Genomic DNA, 25,149 nt, shown 5'->3' with positions numbered 1-25,149 from the left:
AGCCTCTGACAATGACTCATGGATGGATAGTTGGGCACACCAAATCTGGCTTTCTGGTCTATGTCAATGAGTTCATGGGTATTAGCTGGCTTCCAAACACCAAAACCAAGAATTTCTTCAAAATTCACTTCTAAGGATAAGAAAAATAACTAAGGTTCCCAAGAAAGGGGGAACTAAACTAACTCTTTACTTTATAAAATCACACAATAGACCCCTTTGTAATTCCTTTGTTCCAAAGTGACTTCTTGCTGCTCCTGACATTCAAAAGGACAAGTTGAAGGGCACATAAAGGAGCTGTATGTTGTACCCAGAAGTCAGGAGCCAAGACCAACAGTGTTTATCACAAGTGGAATTTGTGGAAGCAGAATTTAATGGAGACCCACAGAACTGTGTGATTCATCTCAAATTCTGTTTTACTGCACATCAGCCTTAGAATTAACACACAGAACCAAACCAAACTGGTATCTATTTGCCTCAGAAAACCATACCCTGAATTTTCTGAAAATATTGCAACTTGTTAAAAAAAAAAAAAAGCACTGAAGATGTCTAAAGGAAGCAGATACAGCCTGGGAGTTTTCAATCCCATCAGTTTAGTGCTGAACTGCCTCCGTTCACTTCCTCCTGTTTCCTGCCAGACATCCAGACAATAAAAGAATTTGTACAGCTGGAAGAATAGGAGTAAAAGCCAAAAACAGAGTAAGGGCTTCTATGGGAGACAGGAGAAGAAGCAAGCAGGCGACATCTGGGGATATTTAAAACTGTGAAACAAATCTTAATTTATTTCTGACTTGTAAAAAAAAAAAAAGCATAATGTAGCATGTAAAATGGAGAGAGGAACAATTTTCTTGAGGTCAACTAAGGACAACCCAGGAGACAGAGGAACTCCAACAATATCAAATGGAGGGAAAAAAATAAGAAAAACAAAGTACCTTGTTCACAAATTTTGCTTTGTGTTTATACATAGCATTGCTCTAACGCACAGCATTACTGCAACCAGTATCACACCACCCCACAGAAACACCTCTGGGTTCGGAGGGGGAGCTGCTGGCAAGGAAAACTCCAAGGAGACCAGCTGCTCTCTCTTGATCCACGCTCCTAATGCCTAAGTTGGATATCATGCCGTCAGCGAAATCGTGAAGTTATGTCTCTGACACCACTTTTCCATTCTCTCCAACTTCACTGGAGAATGGCTCTCCAGAGCAAATAAGATGAATCCATTAAGAGCTCCATCAGCCAGGGGTTTACCTTGACAGGCTCCCGTACGGATATTTGGAATGAAGCCTCGACGACAGGGGTGGGGCTGGGCAGGGCACATCTCACAGGGGTGGCCCCAGGCTCGGCCGACAGTGGCACAGCAGAGTGTTTTTGTGCAGACAATCCCGCTGAGCTGTCCCTGGCACATCTGGTTGCTGACCACGGTAAAACATGGGCCCGTCCTGTAATCTGAAAATAAAGAAGGAGAATTCCATGAAGGTCCAGGAAAGCAGGAACCATCACGCAGAGAAACAGCTGTGCCCCATCTTGCTGGACTCCAAACTGGGAAACAGTCTTCAGGGATAGAACCACACATCACTGACTCTGTGCGAAGCCTTGGGCAGATCATTCTGCTCACCTCCATCTTCCTCACCTACAACATAGGGATAAAAACACCACTTCCTATCCACTGTGAAGACCCTGTTGTAAGAATCAAATGAGCAAATGGAAAACACTTTACAGTTGTGATGTCCTATAAAAATATAGCATATTATTACACATTCATTCACTCAAGAAAATGTACCAGTGCCCACTATGAATCAGTCCCTGTGCTTGATGTAGATGTTTTAGTGATTAAAATAGACTACATCCCTGCCCTCACGGAGCTTAGAGTCTTTTATTATTTAGGCTGGAAAAAGAAAAAATTTCAAAACTTGCAATGAGGCAAGTCATGGCATTTTTCTTCCTGGGAGTTCTTTGAACAAAAGAAATGGTTACCCGGTTCTTTTGGATTGGGTCCATCTTTTTTCAAATACAAAAAAAAAAATGTGCAAGCAAACAAACAAGTAGGCATTTTTAAAAATTTACCCATGCAAGGACATTAGGCATTTAGTATAAAGAGGAAGGACACTGCTCTGAAATCACTGTAACCCTTAGGCAAAAGTCCATCTTAAAGTAAACAGCGATAAGCTAAGGCCATAGGAGAACTTCCAATTAGTCTCACCAGATGCAAAATCTGCCTTCATTTTTGTTTTGTTTTGTTTTGTTGTTTTGTTTGCTAAAGGGAGAAAGTCAATCTGGATTCAGCAGCCAACAAACAAGAAAGATTAACATGTAGTGAGCAAAGAGGACAAAAGCCAGGCTATTCCCAGCCTAGCCATGATAGAAATCGAGACCATAATATCCCTTTCTGTTCCACAATGACCTTGGCAGATAAGGGAGGCTGGGTTGTGGCGAGACCATAGGCTTCTATCCACCACCCAACATCGCATGTTTCCCCATGTCATTTTCAGAAATGCACAGTTTCCCATGAGTCCAGGGATGGAGTAAATAAATAATAAATAACTGAATAACCCCATTTATTAGTTATTAGTTAGTTATTAGTAAGTTAGTTTCACCACTGAATTCTACAGTTTTATGAAAATCACTGTGTGCGCTAATGAAACTGCTGGGTTGGGTTTTCACTTTTCTTTGCTTCTTTCTTCTCTAAGTAGCTCATGAGACATAGATATGCAGTTTACCAAACGGCAACTCTTCCTTTACAGTACCAGCAAGAGTGAACAGGGTGGACCATGACCACATTTGGACAATAACTGAATCTTACCTGCAGGCATGCCGCTGTTCTCCATATTCTCTCTCTCCTGCTTTCTTTGCTGCAGTAATGACTCCAGCTCCTCCCTATCACTAAATGTTCTTCCTCACTCTCCCTTCTCTCTTGCTAAAATGAGCCACCTGTGGTCAATGGCACCTCCCTAATGTCCACGTGGAAAGAGGAGCCTTCTAAGGAGTTCCTAAAACAAAACGTCACCCAGTCTAGTTCAGCAAGAGGACTAGGCCCAAATTATGGTATTACTTGAGAGATGGACAGGATGGCCAAAATATCGAGTCCCCATCTTCACATCTCCCTCTCTCCGTGCAAGTGCTTGCAAAAATGTGCTATGTGTATCACTGATGGAATGCAAGATGACTTTAGATTGTCATGTTTTAATAGTCATGTATCGTTTTTAAATTTTTTAATGTTTATTTATTTTTGAGAAGGAGAGAGATAGAGCATGAGCAGAGGAGGGGCAGAGAGAGGGGGAAACACAGAATCAGAGAGAGGGAGACACAAAATCTGAAGCAGGCTCCAGGTTCCGAGGTGTCAGAACACAGCCCGACGTGGGGTTCATACTCATGAACCGTGAGATTATGACCTGAGCCAAAGTCAGACACTTAACCAACTGAGCCACCCAGGCACCCCGTTATGTATTAACTCTAATTTGTATTATTAAAGAGTATACACATAACAGACTCTGATTTCACAAATATGTTTGCTATGATGAGGATTAATAAAAAAAAGTTTAACTCAACTTAAAGGAAAATATTAATGAACACTAGTACCAGATATGCAAATGGGACAAAAAATTGTGTAGATTGCACATAAACACCACCAGTGTTACCATTCCAAAAGACTAACCTTATACCTTTGTTCCCCTCAAATCTCTAATGCTCTAGCCCCATCTATCTTTCCAGTCCTATCTCCTGACACTTCCTCAGTTTATTGTCTTTTAATTTTTTTATGCATTTTTTTACTCCCCTGGTTATTTTTTAGTTTTAGATAGTCAAGTTCTAGGTATATTTTAATATTTCTCATAATATGCCAGATCTGTTCAAAATCCACTATCTTCTTCCATAGATGTTGAATTGAAACAAGAATACAAAACTTAAATGCTTGAGCTATTGAATAAAATCTCTGCCCTCATTTCAGTCTGTCTATAAAGAAAAAATGACAGCACCATGACGGTACCATAACAGTTTGGAGCAAAAGTGCTCTTAAATGCAGTAAACTCATGGGCAAACTCAAAGGCTGTAGTCGTTCATTGTTTCATTCAATTCTTCCAAATGTTACCTATAGGCATTTAATAAATACTTCTCTAATATATGGCATTTCTTTTCTATTTTAACACTTTATTATATATTTTTGTGATTCTAAATAAATAATATTTCAGACAATTAGGAAAGGGTAGAAACATAAATAAGAAAATAAAAATCTCATGTAATTGTACCTAAAGAAACCCTTGCTACATATATGGTATTCATATTAGGTTATTACCTAAGTTCACATGTGTTTTATTCTTGATCACAAAATAGCACTGTACTAAATACACGATTTTTAATCCTGGTTTCTTCACTTAACATTGCCAAAAGCACTTTCCCATGTAAATACTATTCCAAAATATTATTTTAATTGCTAATAATTTTCCATCAAGTTATAACATAATTTATTCAATAATTTTCTTTTTGCGCATCATTTAAATTGCTTCCGATTTTTCATTATTACCACAACAGCGTTCATTACTGATGAACTGCTTTAGGATGAGAAATGTTTAGTCTCAGGCAATAGCCATCATTATTTTTATGGCTACATATACATATATTGCTTCTGAGACCAGCAAGATCACAGCAACATAATCTCTTATTTAAAAAATAGATAAAACCTTCTATGTTAGGTAACAAGGAAAGGATTTTAAGTTTGTTTCTTTTTCTCCTCTTAATTTACTGAGGTAAGTGCAAATGTTTGAATCAAACAGATTCATGCTGGCATGTCATTTTCAATCTTTTAAAAAACATAATGGAACAGAAATTTGAATTTACAATCCTCTCTTCGACATTGCTTGGATTTGGTTTTGCTTTTCACTTTGCCAAGATACCTCACGGAAAGACCTTATATAGAGGATTGCAAAGAATCAGGGTAGATGCAAACACATGTTTTGAGAGGGACACCAGCAAAATTGAGGCATACTACAAAATACAAAGAAGATCTGATTCAGTCCTGTCTGACACTGGCTCATGACTTCAGACATGAATTCCTCATTGGAAAACCTTCATAAAAAGAAAATAATCCTTAATACTTTTCTAGAGTCAAGTTCTTACCCTCATCTCAATATGAAACACATGGAATGGAATAGGCACTTGTTAATTCTGACAATTTTCATTAGGCATCTCTAGAGCCCGTAGGGGACCCATCTTTATTAAATATACTAGATATTTGGCCAAAAGTTTGAGTATGTATAACATAATCTATAGACTTAACACCTTTCTATACTAAATACTTATCACTATGGACAAAGAACCAGAACATTGGACAGTGCATATTAGTAAGTGGACATAAATGTATTTGTAGGTCCACATTTTCAATAAAAATTGCTGAGTGCAGAAGGAGACGCATAATCTGGATGAAATAGAATTGGATCTAAAAATCTCTTGGAAGGTAAATGCTCTATTAACGTGGTTTTCAAATGTCATTCTGATTTGGCAGTGTGTGCTTTTTGTCCTGTGCTTCACTTAGATTGCCAAAGTTATGCTGTTTTTCTGTCCAATACTTCAACCACAGAAAAAAAAAAATCCGCCCACACTCCCAATTCCTTACTAATAATCCAATTATTTACAATTATTCCCATAGCACTTACGTGATACTAGGCTAAATTTACATACTCTTTTTTTCAGATAGTCCCAGCACTAGACAGGGAATGTGCTTAATTCAATGCTTGAGTAATGTCTGACTCATTCCCTCAATGTAAATCATTATTCCTAACACAACTAAAATATACTATTAAAAATACTCTCTGTTTGCAAATTGATTTACAATCACTTCCTTAGAAGACCTCTATAAACCAGGGCAACAGACCAAGACTTTACCAAATTAAAATGCAGTTTTAATTGTTTTTAATGAGCTTACTCTAGTGTGGCTAGTTCCTGGGAAATTCTGCATGTACATGTTCCCATTCTGAGTGGTGAGGCTTCAGGACTGTTTTCAATCCCCATAGATTTATCAAGACTTAGGATCTAACCAATGTGTATCTGCAGCCTCGGATCCTAGGCCCCTGCCCAGCTCTGCAGCTCAGAATGCTGTGACCTGTGGTGGTACTTCACTTTCATTTGTAATGAGACTTCACCCTGAAGCAAATGCATCATTCACAGAGAAAGAATATTGTGGTGCACTGAATTCTTGTCACTCCTGCCCAGTCACTAAACCACAAACTGCAGGGAAGGCACAAGGATATAATTTTGGGCAGTAGGCTCCAATTATTTTAAATCCTTCTTTCCATAAAAATTACAAAAAAAAGAATGAGATATCAATTTATCCATGACAGGGTCATAGCATGCTTCTACCTTCCAGGTAGGTTGGCCTGAGACACATCAGACTCCTAATGTGTGGAATTTCAATACAACCTCTTCAAGAAGGAGTTCAGGGAACTTTCAGTCCAAAGAAAATTAAAGCAAAAAAGTTCCATGATGATAATTAGTTTCATAACTGCTGCCATTTCTTCTTACTCCAATTATTCTTAACTTTGGGACATAAGCAGATCACCTGGGAAGTTCCACAAAATACTAATGTCTGGACCTCTGTCCTCCCACAGCCCCTTGCCCCCCACCCCCATGGAATCCAATGCAGTAGATGCAGCTTGGGGCCAGGGTGTCCTTCTGTGTTTTGCAAAAGCTCCCCAAAGCGACTTTGTCTTCTTGGGCTCTAAATTGTCGTTCTGTCTGCCTGTCTGTCTGTCTCTATCTCTTTCTCTTACCATTATTGAGAAGTGCTTATGTACCATTATTAATTGGAGGTATCTTCATGTTAGCTGACTGCCTACCTGAAGGTCTACCCTTAGAAATGTGAGAAAGCCCATGAACTGGAATCATCACTACTCAACATAACCCAATTCCATAGTATTCCTTTCAATAGTGTTGACGGATTATGAGGCACTTTACTATGTTCTTTATTAATTTTACTAACCACAAGCTCACTAAACCAAACAGCAAATCAAAATTTCAGAAGGCTAATCACCCACTACTCTGCTGCCCTAACAGTCAATTGAATTCACATTTCTAGGCTCTCCCCTCCCAGTGTTAGAAAGCACATTTATACACATAACATCACTCCACTACCATGAACTCCCATTTCCAACTTCCCAGTCCAGTGCTATACATGAGTGAAATGCCAGGAGGATTCTCCATCCAGGTTCCAAATACCGTAATCAAACTTAGCATCAGTAACAGCAAAAGTTAACTTTTAATTTCCTCCAGAATTACACTGTCACAGATCACCTTGAAATACTTCCATGACTCCTGACTTGACTAAATATAAACTACTAAATATCATTTATGAAGTTTGTGCCAAAAACAGTCAAAGTTTAATCAAATGAATCCTCCAGATCTAACTTGTAGCTGAGAGGACACATAGGGGTAGAAGAACAAGACAAATGAAACCACAAGGAAACAGTCAGAAAATCCAGAATGTGTGATTTTCAAAGGCAACTATTCTGAACTTTTCCAAAAACAAATGACCCATCTGAGTAAAAAAAAAGTATGGTAGAGAGATTATTTCGATTAAAAAGACCTAATAACACAAAATTACTTGGATTCTGTTTCAAAAAGAGACAACTGGGGAAATTTAATATGGGCTGAATATTACATAATATTGGGGAATTGTTGTTCTCATAGGTGTGGTCATGGTACTGTGGTTATCTATGAGAATGTCCTTATTCAAAGGTGAAGTGTTGTGATGTATGCAACTTAATTTTCAAATGATGCAGCAAAACAGAGTGTGTGTATATATATATATATACTATATAATTAATTATATTACATATATAATATATACATAATATTTAATATGTAATATACATATATAATATACACATATATTTATATATACACATATACAAATAAGCACATAGAGAGTATTATATGTATATAAGTGAGAGAATGTTAATATTTAATCTAAATATTTAATGTATAATACTTTATATTACTATTTCAACATTAATGTAAGTTTGAAATTTTTAATAATAAAAATTCTGAAGGGGTGAGAATTCCTTCTTGGGCTACTTTCTAGTGAAAGTAGTACATTATTGTCTCTTCCATCTCATTCAAGCTATGCTTTTTTTTAAATTATACAGTATATTTCAAATATACTTTCCAATCCATACATTTTCATAAAATACTACATGCAAGATAGGAGTATGAATATGGTCTCTACAGCATTACTTAAAGAATATGAGCTTTTGGCAAAATTTACTAAACTATGTTATGCAAAATGTTTATCTTTTAGTAACTATCTGTACACCTTCTCTAAAACTAATTTCTAAAATTTTTTTTTCTAGAAATAGGGTATAGGAATAAGCACAAAACTGTTTCTGTTAACATTCTGCTGACTTTTAACTTCTTTAATTCATAAAAGTATTACCAATATAAATTTTAATGTAAATAGCATTCAAAACTGCAGAAACAAGGTGATATATACCATTTAATTCTAACATGCAGACTAAGCAGCTCACCAAATACAGCCCATAGTTCCGTGGAACCCAATTACGTGCAGCAGCAATTCAATATTGTTAACACATTTTATTCTGTCCTATGATGGACTGCAATCTTGTTCGGGGAAGAGAATACCTCCTATCTGAATCATCATTTACCTGACATTCTTTGTCATATACATATATACATTACACCTGTACATCGTACAAGTCATTATTCATTTTCACTTTGCCCCAAAGTTATCTCCAAACTACCTTTACTAGAAAAAAAAATGGGGTGGTGGGGTGGAGAGAAGTCAAATTCTGGGTTGGGTGACATATTTATAATCAAGATAATAAAATCATAGAGTGTCTTCATTTTTCATGGTCTGCAAACTGCACTTTAAAGAAGCAGCTGGCTCTGATTCATGCAGTTTTCAAATGGCTTGCATGAGTGCCATGTGAAACCAAACTGCAGCTTCCCCACAGAGCATCAGCTATGGAACAGCAAGACAAAAACAATAGTATTATATAACAATTTGATTTATCTGTTCTTTTATATTTTCTTCAAAGCCACCAAGTATAAAACATCCCTTGCAATCCAAATGCAAGATTAACAACACAAGAGTAAAGGGCTCTGTGATCAGTGGTATTAAATATAAAACTTTCCAGGGTCAACATATTCTTAGATCAACTCATGTATCTTAAAAGTGCCTTGTGATATTGCTTAATTTCCAAATACAAATTCTATATGAAGGGAATTATATTTCTGAAGGATGCTAATAGAATTATTATTGTAAATGAGACTTACACATAGAGAGTGTAAAGGCCTATGTTTGTAAAGGGGCAAGAAAAATAAACTGATTGGTATTACTCTACTGCAAGTTCTACTACTATGAGATACCTAGCCAAATTCATAGAGACAGACAGTAGAACGGTAGTTGCCAGGGCCTGGGGGAAGGGAGGAGAGGGGAGTTATTGTTTATTGGGTACAGAATTTCTGTTCAAGAAGGTGAAAAAGTTCTGGAGATGGATAGTGGTGATGGTTGCATACAGTGTGAATGCACTTAATGCCACTGAGATACACCTCTAAAAATGGCTAAAATGAAGAAATTTTGTGTCATGTGTATTTTACCACAATAAAAAATACCACTGCATAAAATAAAATCAGACATTCTGACTTCAATGATCAAGTTCAATGAGTAAACTTCACAGTTATAAAATGTAATCAAGGATTTCTTCATTCAACAAATATTTACGGAGCTGCTGTGCTATATCAGAGAGCAGCATTAGATAAGTCCCTGACTACATAGAATTTACAATCTGGCAGGAAAAGTAGTCACCAGATACATGAATACATTTAAAATCATTTTATATTTGAGTCTGTGATTTAGTCTACAAATGAAATAAGCGCGCTGCCATAATAGAGAATAATTGGGTGATAGCTACCGTGGAAATCGTTATCAGGGAAGACTTCTTGGAGAAGGTGATATTTATACTGAGAACGAAAGGAGGAAAGCAAGTCAGCTGTGCAAAGGGAGAGTAAGTGCTTCAGAGGTTTAAGACACAGCAAGAACAGTGGGTCTGAGTTGGGAGAGGGCCTGGTCTCTCTAGTAATGAGAGAAGACCACTGAGACCAGGGCTCAGAGAGCAAGGGGAATGGGACACGCCATGAGCCTGGAACATTGGGCAGGGACTGGATTACACAGCACATTCCAGGCCACAGTAAGGAGTTTGGATTTGGCTTTAAGCTCAACAGGAAGCCACTGGAAACACAACATGTTATTTTTTTAAGTGTGCTGCGTAGAGGGTTCAAGAGTGAAAATGGAGAGGTTCCTGAAGGATCCAGGGAAAGATGGTGGTGGCTAGACAAAGGTGGTAGTGCAGAAGTGGGGAGCAGCCAGCAGTGGGCAGATGTCTCTGGGAGGCGAGAACCAACAGCACTTAAAAATGGTTTGCATGTGAAGGGTGAGGGAAACTGAAAAGACAAGGAGGACTTGTGGGTTTCTGGCTCAGGTAGTTGGATACATGGCCAGCCACTCACGGACATGGGCAATCTGAAGGAAGACTAGGCTCTAACTACCAATAATCAGCACGAAAGTTCTTCCAATTTCACAAGTACTGAGTATCAGGTGATTTGAACTGATGAGGCTGGTCCTGCATAAAACAATATTATCTGTACATCTTGATGCCATAAAACCTATGTATAATGAAATGACATCTTGGTCTGTGCATTTTAGCTTTTTCACTAAATTTCTTGTTGTTCCCTTTCTCTTTGCGAGCAAGCATGTAGTTGGATCACATTCACATATTTATATTTAATCTATATGGTTGAAATTCTTACTTCAACACGTTTGGCCAGTTCTCACAGAAACCCGAGTATTAAGTACACATGGCTCAGACCAACAATATGTGACGGAATCCTGGCGTGTGGGTGGGATTTCCTCCAGAGGAACTTCACTGTTGCTTCTATGAAATGACAGGGCAAGGGAATCCAAGACCACTAGCATCCTCGCTGCCAGCCCTAAGTTCATTCTACAGGAAATTGATACATACCACACTCTGCTGATATTATCAGTTCTTAGAGATCTGGTGAAAAATGTAAAGCAAAGGACAAGCATTCAGCTATTTAACCACAACTGAGAAATGCCTCATATAAATATGGGCTTTCTGTAATATCAAGACAGATAGATGACAGTGCAATAGTTTAGATACATTGGTTAAGAAGCATTATTTCTAGAATTGCCTTTTACTAAATAGTCATTAGCTTATGGGTATGTGTTGCTCATCCCCTCCACCCCTGTCTCTCTTTTTCTGTCTCTTTCTCTCTCTCTGTCTCTGTCTGTCTGTCTGTCTCTCTCTCTCTCTCTCTCTCATACACACACACACATACACACGCATCACTGAACCATGCTAATATATTATCAAGTAGTTTTCAAGGTGACCCTCCTTTTCTCAGAATTTTTCTTTGGAAGAAAACCTCTGATGAATGAAAAATTCCTGAGACTGTTTCCAGCTCGGGTCTGGCACTGAACTCAACTGAAGAAAGACAAGTTGGAAGAAAGTACAAGCATTCCTCAGAACACGTGAGTGAACTGTGCAGAAGACAGGCATGGAAGCTGGGGGGAATGGGAGAGGCCATGGTTCCAAAACTCAGTCATGTAGGTGTCATTAATCAACAGAAGATTTGTGACAAAAACCTGTGCCTGCTCAGATATCAAAATATGGCAGAAGACTGATTTTCTGAGAAACCAAAGACTAAAACCAGTATAACCTCAGAACTGCATTTTTGCTGTTATTTCATGGTCATCCATTTTTAAGATCTACTATAAGGACTGAGAACATGTTACTAACTAGACAATTATGGCAGCTTCTGGCCTCTTGGCAGCTTAACTGGTAACATAAGGGTTTTGATGTTCTGGGACACTTGTACGTTTTATAGGGGACAACTGTTTTAAAGCATAGAATAGCAATTACACAATATACATCAGTTTCTTTCGAAGTAATAGTTATGTCCCAGACATCCCAGGTAAATGATCTAAAGAGGTAAGTATTAATACTATGCCATACAGGCAAATAGGTCAATCTAGTTTTAGCTAAGTTGTACCTCATGCAGCCAGTGGGAGGAAGGCTCAGAAATTTCCATTCTATAGAACTGGAAAAAGAATCTCAAGTTGCTCCTGAAACTATGAGGTCTATAACTATTAAATCGCATACTGTCTGAACGCTGAAGGGGCACTGTGTTACTCTGTTCTCTCTTACCACTTACTAAAGATTTACATCAGCTTGGCCAGACATTGGGTTTCATCTGAGGCAGCTGGTTAGATATGTGTGGAAAGTGCATATGGTTAGAAAATAATAAGAGACAGCATTAAAAGTGGTTTAACATGCCCCAAGAGGCAAGCCAAACACCACAATTTTCTCCAACTGTGGAAGAAAAAACAACTTGAGCCAGATTTTGGCTCTCTGTATATATGAACAGGTCTATATTGTATTCCCTTGGATATTTACAAAGCATGTTAACAATAATTAAAATTGAATTTCCAAACCTTTAAGGGTAAAAGTTAGGAATATAATATCAATGATCTTGGAGAGTGTCATAATTCAATCTACATCATTTTCACCATCCTGGGATTTAACTACTGATATTCAAAAATCTCAGTTCCTGCACGGAACAAGTGTTCTTAAGTCTTATGCTCATGCAAACATCATTTACTTAAATGTATGTTCTTGTTTTTGGCAGTAGTTTTATGGCTAAAAGGTAGCGCTGCAGGATTACAGCATTCAAATTTCTCTAGTTCATAATTCTTAACTTAACGATCACAGTTACCTGGGACCCGGGAGGTCCAAAAGTGCCCGGAAGTTGCACATAAACCATACGTACCAGCCTGACAAAGCTGGACACAGTAAAGGGGCCCTAGTCTCTAAGTGCCTGATCCAAGTGGGGCAATCACATGTTCTCTTCAAGAAATTTTGAACACGGATTGGGAAGTACTGGTTTTCATCTTTGCAGGTGGCAGGAACCTCAGGTGATGTTACCTCCAGAGTTCTAGGCCAGCAAGTACCTGAAGAAGCACATAGCAGGTTATCTGCATGGAGGAAGGACAATGTCTGCGGACAGGAGCAAGAACAAGACCACATGGCTTCAGGGAGAGGCTGAGAGAGCCTGGGTCCAACCCTCGATAAAGCCCTGGTACACTGTTGTCCTCGAGTTCCTGGGACATCCCGGGAACAAATCTCCCTTTCTGCGTTAGCTAGTTTCGTTACTTGCAACCAACTGGATTTGACCCATACACAGTGTGCATTTTTACCTTTTTGGAGGAAGAGTGTCCACAGTTTTCATCAGATCCTTAAAAATATTTGTGCCTCAAAAAATTCATAAACCTCTGTACCATTTAATAAGTAACTAATAGGAGTGTGGCACTATTTAGGTGACTTGTCCAGATTAACTTTTTCATTCTCAAAGAAAAGTGAACTTTTCATTCTCAAAGAAAAGTGAAAATATAAAACCCTTCCCAGTTAGTAACACAACCACCACTTTAGCAATTACCCTCTTACTTCAATTGTAACTCAAGAGGGGCCCACATAGGAACAAATAAACTTACAGAAAAGTTATCACGGCCAGATAGAAGTCAGTAGCTAATTCTTAGTAACACACAAAGTTCCAGCTGATTTTCCTCAAATGGCAGCAGGTATTTATTGATGCTCTTACCTCATCTATTTAAGCAGAATACACCGTAAGCATAGAAATGAAAGGCAGTAGGCCGGAAAAGTCAAGAGGCCTGGTTTTCAGTCTCAGCTTAGCAAATAATTTGCTGTGCAGCCTGAGACAGACACTTCACCTGTCTGATGGACTTTAAGTGGCCAAGCCACGAACCATTCGGATGCCCTGGTGGTCTCTTAGCTGGTGTGAGCCAGGACAGAGCAGCCAGGTTAGGGAGAGAAGGTCATTTTCATCACTTCAGAAAAGCAGTGTGAGTGGAAACATGTGTCTGATAGAAGCTCGTTTTCCCACCAGAAACTTGGCCCTCCCACTGTTCTTACTTTAGTAAAGGGCATCACCATAGCCCAGACCACCCAGTCCACAAACTTGGGAGGGGGTGTTACAGAAGCCCTCACACACCCACTCATTCATCCCTGTAAACCCTCTAAAATTTATCACCTGACAGCTTCTTAATTTTCTCCTCCTCCATAACCCAACTGTCTCGGCTTTACTGTAGATGCCCTTTTCCTCTAACCGCATAGCAGTGAACTTAATGGGAGTTAGAACCTAAGGCACTCCGTGCAAGGGTCCCTACCAGTTTCATCTCTCACCACTCCCCTAGGAGAGGTCCCTGTCGAGTGACACTGCATGGACTATAGTTCCTCAACTCATGTTCCCTCTGCTTGGAATGCCCTTCCTCTGAAAGTCTTCCCTGAGCACTCTCTTCTTCCTTCCTCTGTGGCACTAATTAACCTCCACTGTAATCACTGATTTATATGATTGTTCTTCACCAGACTGCGAGCCTTAAGGATAAATAATTTACCTCATTAAGACTGTATCCCCGGGGCCTAGAATAATCTGTGGGTCCATAATAAGTACTCAAGTATTTATGAATGAGTGAATATGAAAAATTACACATCTCCTAAGTTAGTCTAAACCCATAATCTTACACACTATTCATTCCCTTTGTCCAAGCCATAATTAACTACTTGTGATTCCCTGAATCTATCTCATTTGACTTGAATCCTAAAACTATGATGATCAGTGTGGCAGCGAGCCATTACCCTTTCAGTCAGTTTCTTCTGCCTCCTGGGGTTGCATTCTCAGTCAGGTAGTATAAGTAGTAAATGAAAGCATGTATATAAAATACCCACCAGAATTCCTAGTTCTTCCACTTTCCCCTTCCTCCCACAAATAGCACGGTTCCAGATTACTGAGGTATTCCGAGATTCTTAAAAACAGATGATGCCACTGATCCATAGACCACAGGATATGTACTTTCAGCAGGGCTAATAGATTTGTTCTGAATCAGCTCTACTCTCTTGATTGGCCCCCTCTTGTGAATAATAGTTGGTATTTGCAGAATAGGGCGAAAGAAAAGGCTGACATGAAGATCAAGTCAAGCCTGGATTCTTGCTCTGAGCAAGCTGAAAGGCACAGGTGAACAGCTGACCCACCCCCCTCCAGAGTCCCTTTCTCCTTAGCCCCCTTCCAGTTAGTAGTAGACATGTGTCCAGGTCTGTCAATAAGGTGCAGGTGGAGGCCTACAAGATGGCAAGTCAAGTAAAGTTTTTCACTCTGATAAAATGAGACACAGTCATCTGGATTACCACGTTGCCCTTTATCCTTTTGTCCTTCTAGAAAGATATGTGATGCCTGGAAAGTCCATGATCCTACCTGTAATCATGAGAACAAAAGCCCATGCACTAAGGATGGTCAAGTAGAAAAAAGGAAGAGCCAGTGGTCCTTGATGACATTTTTGATACCTCCAAATTCATTTGTAGCATAAGAAAAATTAATCCTTACTTGCTTAAGCCACTGTGGTAGGGTCTTCTATCACTTCATCCAAACTGACTACTAACCAAGACACCATGTACATGGATTTTGTCATTTGACATATATGCGAGTGAATGATCTGAGTAATACATTGCATTTCTAAAATTTTTACATAGCATGTATTTTAAAAATTGAGAGCAAAAAGTCTGACAAAGCAGATCAAGTATGTAAATAAATTTCACCCAAATTCAAAGGAGAATTCCAGATATTTTTCCTTCATGAACTTATATTCTAAAAATCAACTTAATTTTTCTTCCTGGCAACTAGATAAGGTATCTAAATGTTGGGCCATGACCAGCCTCTGCTAACCTTCCTTAACACTCTGCTCTTAATGCATACACATTTTTAAATCAACTAACATAGAAATAGTCATATGCATCAACACCATCCCAGGAGCTATTGCCAGATCTCATTTGTGAAATACATTCCATTTTTTCAAAATAAGGTCACCAATACCTTTGTTTCCCTATTCTATTCTAACCAGTTGAGCTGTTGTTTAATGTGATAGGTTCCATATACTGCCTTTAACTGAAAATAAAGAACAGTATCCCCTTCCTCCCAGGTTCCCAATTGTTATATGTATTTGATTTGTTACCATAACAATCATAAAAAATATAAACAAATACAGTGGACATCTGGAACTGATGGAATCCTGGAGCTATGGCCAAACAGTGGCAATTTCAAAGTATGTGTCAATAAGAATGTACTGAAAAGAAAGCAAAGACCAATGTAAATGCTGAGGAGGCCTGTGGGCAGGGAGAGGCTGGAAGGGCACTGAAAGGTAATCACTGCGTTTGCATCAATGTGAGGAATTATTCAATCTTTAAATAGGGTAGCAGTGCTGATACCCTATGCAGGCACAGATGGTCTATACAACCAGTAAAAACAAAGTCTTAGTCTTCTAATCTGTTCTGGATCAAAGAAGGGGACGGAAAAGTGTGGTAAACGAAATTTTATCACACTTCTCTTTCCATTCCCTGCCCCTAATTCTTGTGAGTGTGAGAGGAGTTGGGTTTTTGTTTGTTTGTTTTAAATCCCAGATGTTGTTGTTAATTTGAAAAGATTCATCCAGACCTTGGAAAGTCTTCTGATGACAAGTCTGATTTGAAAGAAGTACTTAGCCCTTCAATACAGGAAATTCCATAATTATGAGCTGCTTGTGCTTCAAACGTTTATGTATAAGATGAGCTTTGGACTCTCTCATTTTAGAACTGGAAAGAAACTTATTGAAGAAGGAAAGAAAGCACACATTTATAGAACATTGTTGCTGGCTGGCTACTTTCACACGCTGCGTCATCTAATTCTCACAGTTCTGAGGAAGGCTTTTCCCTCCATTTTACAGAAGAGGAAACTGAGGCTCAAAGTAAAGTTAAAAAACTTGCCCAAGGCCTTATACAGGCTAAGTAGCAGAATGAAAATTCTGATTTTGGTGTTTCTGATTCTAAAATCTGTACTTTCCTCTTACTACTTTGCCTTCCTCAAATAGATCATACAATTTATACAAGGGTAAACTAAAACTCAGAGAAGTGACGTAATCTTCTCAATGTCACAAAGCAAATTAACAGCAGACAGAATTAGAGCTCAGACTTCTCAAATCTTGGGTCAGGCCCTTGCACTCACACCTCCTCTTAGGTACCATTTTTGTTGTCTTCCTGTACATCAGGATTAAATCACAACCATGAAGATTCAAGCACTATTTGTATCAGCATGAGTGATCTTACTTCTACTCCTAAATCTGGAGCTATATGTAAACCCTCAGGGCAGTGTTGGAGTGTTTGCATGAAATATGATTTTCTTTTCATAAATATATCCATCCTAAATCATGAAAAAACAGAAGCAATTTCGGTGTCAGTTGAAAAATATATGTGTTAAAAGAGGCAGTTACCTCCAGGAGCCGGGATGGGAAAGTCTAAATAGGTATTGACATTGTTCTAGTGCTTATGGTAAGTAAGCAGTGTGTATTCTTTTATTACCTTTGTAACTATCTGCAAACGGGGATGGAAGTCTATACCTATGCGGCCATGGGCAAATTATTTACTCTCTGATCTTAAGCTTTCTTAATTGTACATAGGGATAATAACAGTCAGGATGTTTGTAAGAATGATATGAGCTAAAGTATGTAAAATATTTAATCTTGGATTAAATAATGATACTGTGAGTAGAAGAGATCTTTTCACATAGCATGCATCATTTGGTTGGTTTCTTCTCCCTCTGAAAGAATTGACTCTCATTTGTGCACTATTCAAACATAGGACATATTTAATGTGCTATGTTAATTTCAGTGTATATGGGATTTATGTTACTTTTTATGTAAATTTCACATGGTTTCTCCACTGTCTTGTTTCCTTCCTTCCTACTTTCCCATGTTCTCCCCTTGATCTAAGACTAAAGGCTTCCAGCACTGAAAATCTGTGCCCAGTTAAAGGCTGTCATGCTAATCCCAGCTGCTCATTACTGAGGACCGTGCACAATCCCCATTAGCCCAGCTTGAGCTTCTAGAGCTCTGATCCACCTCCACAGACTCACCCCACCCCACATCTACACACAGGGCAGAGATCTGGGAAAACTATTTGGCATCGTCTATATTATCCAAGAACATGTCTGGTTATCTCATCCCAGAATGCCTTTCCCCCTTCAAAAGCCTCATCCTTCAAGCCCAAACTTAAACACTTCATATTGGAGGGAGCCTGCCCAGCTTCATCAGTCAAAATGAACATCATCATCTCCTGTGCTGCATTACCTTTACATTGCCTATTTGGCACTTGCACCATCTGGCCTGTGGTACACGCCATAGCCTACTGAACAGTAAATTCCCCAGGAGGGACAGTCTCTTGTTTGCCTCTGACCTCTCATTCTCTAGCCCCAAATGCCAGGGACACAAGATACTCAATATATATGTTGGTTGAACTGAACTTCTAACCGGGTACAACATTTTTTCTTGCTTCCCTTTGGGTCATGCACAACTACCAACAATTATACACATTCCTTAGATGAGCTCATGTGAAGTTAATTAATTCTCCAACTCAGCAGGATATCAGAACTGAATGTACCCAACTAATCTACATGCTAAGATAATAAACAGGGTTTTGCCTTCTACATTTCTAGTGGTGGTCTCTGAAAGAAACTTTCTACTAACTGTATAACTCAAATATTTCCCAAATAGGAGATTCTAAGCTAAAAGGCTTTTCCAAGGCAGTCATACACTAAACATCTCAACTACCTTATCTCTCAAAGACAGTTTTGCTCTATATCATTTCAGGAGAAAATGCAGCATCTATGAATTTAATTTTTTAACTTCATAGAACATATTCATGCAAAGTTCAACAGCTTCATGGGGTAAGGTTTTAGGTGAGTACAACGAACTTCAAAGGTTAGTGGATCTCTTTTTATATCAGTGGAATCTTGGTGCAGTTTTGGAAGAGTCTTTATAATTCACCTTCAATTTCTATCCATTCACAGGATGAAACCACCATGAAATAGTGGTTGGAAAGAAGGATTTAGCATCAAGCTGCAGCCATGGCAGATTCAAAATCCAGCCAATGCCAGCCAAATATGAGCTCAAAAGTGCTCATAAGAAGAGGCTAAGGTTTACAAAACAATCCTCTTTGATGAGTTAAGTACAAGGGAAACAGAAACATATGGGTTAAATTCCCCTTGAAATACCCTTGGATTTAAAATTAAGTGGAAAAGTGCTTGGCAAAGCATAAATTCTAAGCATCTGAAATGCAGTTAGAAATAATTTTCTTTGAGACTTTAACAAGAGGGGTTCCCTGAGATCCCTTGCACAAAATGCCAGGTACTTCTTATGTCAATGGCAGGTAATGGTAGTGAGCTCAGGCACTGTGCCGTCATGGAACCTCAGAGAGCCTCAATTCCTGCATGTGTCAAGTGCAGATAACAATGGCCCGTTACATGGTTGTTAAGGTTTAGGTAAACTGTTACACATAAAATAGCTGGAAGTGTCCCAATCTCATAGTTTTCATCTTAGGAAGGAAGGGTTTGAGGTCCCAAGCCCAAGACTAAGAGGCGGGTTGAGTGCATACTACTGAACTACAATAGAGAGGACCAGTATTTTGGGCAAAGTGTCAGTGTGGAAGGTAGAAAGATTCATTGGCACGTGGAACCAAAATCTCCATTCATTCAAAAATTTGTTAACATTACGTGCCTCCCTGATTTTTTAGGATCAGAAAGGTCCTAACTTTTCTTTCCAGATGAAAAGAAAACCAAAAAAACTGAGCTAGGCCAGGGAAATGATTTGCTCAAGGTCACACAACTACTGCAAAGCAGAGCCAGCACTAGAACTCAGGTTTCCTTCCTTCTAGCCCGGTACTATTCTCCCTACATCATGTTACTACTCTGGATGTGGGCCTGATAAACTCTGGTGCCAAGTAGCAATTGGTTTCCCCTCCAGGGGAGCAATGGAAAGGGCAGCAGAGTCCTTTTTCACCTTGGAACATGCCAGAGATGGCGTCAAGAAAGCCAGGTTTAAACCAGGTCAGCCAGAAGGGTTTGTCTAACGCACAGCTGAGCAAGCTCCATTCAAGCCAGGATTCCGTCAGTACAACGGGTGTGTCAGCGACAAAGTTGAGTGAATGAAGTTCAAGCCAAGTATTCATTGAGAAGGCTAGGCAAGATGGGTCTACGTTGGGAAAGGGAAGAGAAAAGAATCAGGTGAAGGTTTAAGGAAAGGTATCAGACAGCTGGGTTTTCCTCTATAGCATCTTCCTTCCACCGGGGCTGCTCTGAGCATATTTAGCTATCTTGTGGAGGGTCTTTATAACATTGACCATCATTTGATATGTTTGCATTTGCAAGGTTCTCATTTGAAAAGAAAACGTAACACTTACCTTGAACACTGTGCCTAAAATATAACTAAGCCACCACCTGGACATGAATTTGTCAGTTTTAAGGCTTTGAGATCTGAATGACTAGGCTTCCCTTTTAGTGGCTGTATTACAGGTTAGAGTAGCTTTTTCACTTCATTCAAATATGTCTTCTTTTTTTTTTCTAAAGTTTATTTTTGAGAGAGAGAGAAAAAGCGAGAGAGCAGGAAAGGAGCAGAGGGGGGGGGGTGTACAGAGGATCTGAAGTGGGCCCCACACTGACCCCAGAGAGCCCGATGCAGGATTTGAACTCACAAACCGTGAGATCATGACCTGAGACAAAGGCAGATGCTTAACCAGCTGAGTCACCCAGGTGTCCCAAAATATTTTTTCTTATAAAAGAAAAATTTAAACAGGCTGAACACAAATAATGATTAGCACCTCAAGCTCTCTTGGTCAGGCTAAGCTAGCATCCAACCCCATTTCTCACCTCCCTATTGGAATTCTCTTGGCTCTATCCAAACTGCTGAAGCTTTGATCCTACAACACATTTCATACATTTCTATGCATCTTCAACTACTTCCCATTCTAGAATATCTCCTCCCAGTTTATCTAAATAATGTTGTCCAGGATAAAAAGAATTATAAATACTTGAGTGTCATTTTGAACATCATTTCAACATTATTACCGTGAGGTTTAATTTTTTAATATCTTAATAATTCCAGAAGGGGGAGGGTTTTAACTATTATATCTACTCCAAGCCAGGATATAAAACCCTTTCTAAGCAGGTATTCTCTAATGTGTGGTAAAGAGAAACATAAATTATCTAAGTCATTTTATAGCGCAGTCAAGCAAAACATAAAGTTATTTTACTAAAATAAAGGCTATTTTGGCACACAGACAACTAGCTTTGGAAATTATATACTTAATTCTATACCATAGAAGTAGCTAAGGAAATTTTACAAAAAGGCAAAAAACAAACAAACAAAATATCTGGCTACGGGATACACTAATGCAAAATCAGAGATATATGAATAGTAGAGGGATCAGATTCAGAGAGAAGATTAAATAGGCATGGACATAAAGTCCATTTTCAAAGAAGCAAAGCCTGTGAGCTGGGTCTGTTTTCTGATAGCTAATTTTTATAAAGCCAGGACGATCTTGAACGTAATATGGGAGTAGCTACAGGTGCTATATGGCTTTGACTTTCTGGTGAAAGCTTACACCACCAGCTATGCAGTACTGCATATACACATCCACTTGTCTGACTTTCCATAAAGAAAGTCGTTTCAGAGCTTGTTGAATTCACACTGGAAATAAGCGCTGATTATCTGAAGTTCGGACTAGGAAACAGGTGAATAAAAAGGCCCACCCCCACTCAACAAATACCCAAAGGGTTTTGGTAAATGCAAAGAGCAGAAACCAAGGGTCTGCTCAGAAATAAACTTTATTTAACGTTATTGGAAATACTGACTGCAGAGCACTAGAAAAGGGAATAAGGATTCTGTACTGCAAGCCATTTTCTCTATCTTAGGTATGTGCTCCTTTGACAATTTATTGGCTGGAACAGCCTGGTTCCTTTCATAACAAATTGTAGCCACAAATAAATTATGTCTAAGGAATTTTGAGACCCCTTCAACAGGGAGCTTGATGCAATCCTCAAGGCCCCAGGCACTTTCAGCATCGGCAGAGAGCTCTCCAGGAAGTCTGGTGGGTGGAGGCTGGGTTCCCCCAGACTGAAATCCAAGAACTCTCTCATTAGAGGAGTCTGACTGAGTGAAAGGCCTGCCGAGGACACAGACCAAGGACAGGCAGGCAGACCTCTGTGAGCAGCCAGGGTCCAGAGCAAAGCACAATTTTTACAATCTTCAAAAACTGTCTGCCAACCCAGGCAAGCTATGAACCTTGCCTGCGTCTGTGTGAACTAAGGAAACAATGTAAACTCTCCTTGCTTCCCAGAATGACTGGATAAATGCTAAGACTTTGAATTGCCAAGAGATTTCCACAGCATTCAAGTACAGAATGGATTCACTCTGGCAAAGGAGAGGAGATTGAAAGAGATGAAGGCATATAGGAAGGTAAGAATGACAGAAGAAAGTGTTCATATCTAATAGCAGAAAAATAATTTAGAAAATATACTCAAGAGAAAGACTGAAAGTAACATATCTACAAAACCCTTCTTTTATAGAGACAAATCCTATCAAATGGTTTACTACGCTCATCATTTGCTCTCAGTCATCTATTATCTGTAAGGGTAAGTTTGTTATCCCTACTTCATATATGTAGGAGGCAAAATGAGGTAAAAGATGCTGCACACAAGAAATGAGCTCGTACAAAAAGGGTTTAGAGTGCAGAATTCATGGACTCTTCTCTACTAATGGACACATGAAACGTGACTTAAAATTGCTATTGCATGAAACCACGCTTGCCCTTGGTGTTGGCAGGGGTCAGTCAAGTTTCCTCTACCATATGTCCTTATCTGAAACCATCCTACATTCATTTGCAAACATTAAGATTAAACAGTCATAAGGTGAAGCTCACATACCTAAAACCAATAAAGGATCCTGGTTAGTGACCTGACTATGCCATCTACAAGATGGCTGCTCAAATCACTTGACCTCTAAGTCTCGGTTTCCTTATCTACGGTAGCTGGATAATAATATTGTGGTAAGGATTAAATGAGGTAATATATAGCAAATGTTTACCCCATTAGGTGATCAAAGAGCAGTTGTTGTTGTTATTATTATTATTATTATTATTATTATTAATGGAGGAAATGAGAGACTTGGATGTTATTCCCTGGAAACTGGACTTTCCCATGCTCTTGGTAGTTAGATTCACAGTGTATGTATGTGATATGAGAAATTCAAGTATATTTATAATTTATGATTAGTATGTACTAGATTTGTAAGTATTCCTTGGTCTTCTTCATATGAACATGTTCTGATACTCTAATTACAAATGGGAGCTCCTAAAATTGAGAACCCATGGCTTCAGTGTTTTTTTTTTTTTATTTTTCTGAAGGACTTCAATAAAGTTGACTGAGTCCTGAATAGCTAATATACTCAAGGACTATAATGCTAGAAGAGGCCTTAGAAATTGTCCAATCCATGCCACTTCATGTTACAGTGAAAAGATTCCAGTAATGAAAGTTAAACACCCCACCCTTATGTGACCCTTCCTAAACCAACTAACCTCTCTGGGCCATAATTTCCTCACCTAAACAACAGAGATGGCACCATACCACCCACCCCACAGGGTTGTTGAAGGCTAAATAAAAGAATGCATTCAGAAACAGCTGGTAAATTGAAAAGCAATGACTTTCATCACTATCATTACAGACTAGAAAACTAAGTCTAAGAGGGGTCAGTGATTTTCCCAAGGTTATCCAAATTCCCAGTGATGAATGGTCTGTGGGGGAGAGGTTTTGAGATCATGGGTATGCGTGAACAATCTCAGTGACTTATATTTTCATGCCAATTAGTGATTTCCTTAAAATTAGCTGAATCTGCAGTCCTTCCCTTCCTGGCCTTGACCTTTACAATGTTCATTACCTCCTGCTACAGGGAGATCTAGATTCTTGAGCATGTGTTCATGTAGACTGGGTAGAATCAGAGCAATCACCTGCTACGGTCCCACAGGAAATGTCAATGCTCTGTGGGCATTTAAAAATTCAGAATAGGCAATACATTCACAGAATTCAAAACTCAAGAAGCACAGAAAGTATTCTCGTTTCCTTCCCTTTCACTCACCCTCTGCCCAATCCCTCCCACTAAATAGGTAATCACTTTATTGGTGCCCTCAACATTCATCCAAAAAGTGTTTTTTTATGAAAACACAAGCAGATATGAATATATTAAATGACAACTCAAACTTCATTAGATTCAATTAAAAATTTTAAAGCATCACATTTATCTTTTTAGACTTCACTGAGAATTTCCAATTGAGCCACTGAATCAATAACCTTCCAATGAAAATATTCTTACTGTTGCGCTAATGGAAAAATAATCTCTCTCTAAGTTAGAGGCTTCACCTCACAAACTAGAATAATGTCCTTAGGTTATCAGAACTAATATTTGTTTACTTTTAATTTTTAACGTTTATTCATTTTTGAGAGGCAGAGGGGGACAGAGCGTGAGCCGGGGAAGCTCAGAGACAGGGAGACACAGAATCTGAAGCAGGCTCCAGGCTCTGAGCTGTCAGCACAGAGCCTGACGCAGGGCTCGAACCCATGAACTGTGAGATCATGACCTGAACTGAAGTCAAATGCTTAACTAAGTGAACCACCCTAACACCCCAGAACTAATATTTAAATGGTTGATATAGTCAACCTACTGAGCAGGGGAAAATATGAAGGCAGGTCATCCTGGGCAAGCAGTTTGCTTGGTTTAAGCCCAAATTTTAGTGCATATAAGAATACCTGATGAACTTATTAAAATGCAAATTCCTGGACTAAGGCCCCAACAATATTGATTCCTTTGGGGAACAGGAATCACATTTTTACTAAGCAACCCTTGCAATTCTGATGTGAGTGATCAGCAGACCACATCTGAGAAACACTACACTGGAAATTAGGAGAATGGATACACATCTAGACTCCAATCTATTAGCTCCCCTGGTTAGTAACTTTAGTTCACTGGACCTTCATAGCATTCCCTACAAAAGGTAGAGACTGAGCCAGATGGTCATAGGGTTTCTCTCTAGTGGTCCACGCTGCGGTACTGTGACATCTTAGGCAACTTTGATGGACAGTTAGACACAAAGAGACCATGGATTAGTGGGATGCATCTATTTCAGAGAAACTTTATGTACAGTAGTCCCC

General features: G+C 39.0%; 1 protein-coding gene across 1 annotated transcript in view; it reads right to left on the bottom strand.

Moving 5' to 3' along the window:
* Window positions 1-25,149, bottom strand: part of FBN1 (fibrillin 1) — a 235,761-nt gene that overhangs the window by 127,942 nt on the left and 82,670 nt on the right. Inside the window, exon 7 of the mRNA XM_043555476.1 lies at window positions 1,246-1,443. Coding sequence (XP_043411411.1) covers window positions 1,246-1,443 — 198 coding nt within the window. The remainder of the gene's footprint in view (window positions 1-1,245; window positions 1,444-25,149) is intronic.

The sequence above is a fragment of the Prionailurus bengalensis genome, chromosome B3 (assembly GCF_016509475.1).
Source record: "Prionailurus bengalensis isolate Pbe53 chromosome B3, Fcat_Pben_1.1_paternal_pri, whole genome shotgun sequence".
NCBI lineage: Eukaryota > Metazoa > Chordata > Mammalia > Carnivora > Felidae > Prionailurus > Prionailurus bengalensis.
Note: the sequence above shows the minus strand (reverse complement) of the source record. Positions and strands in the feature narration are given on the sequence as shown.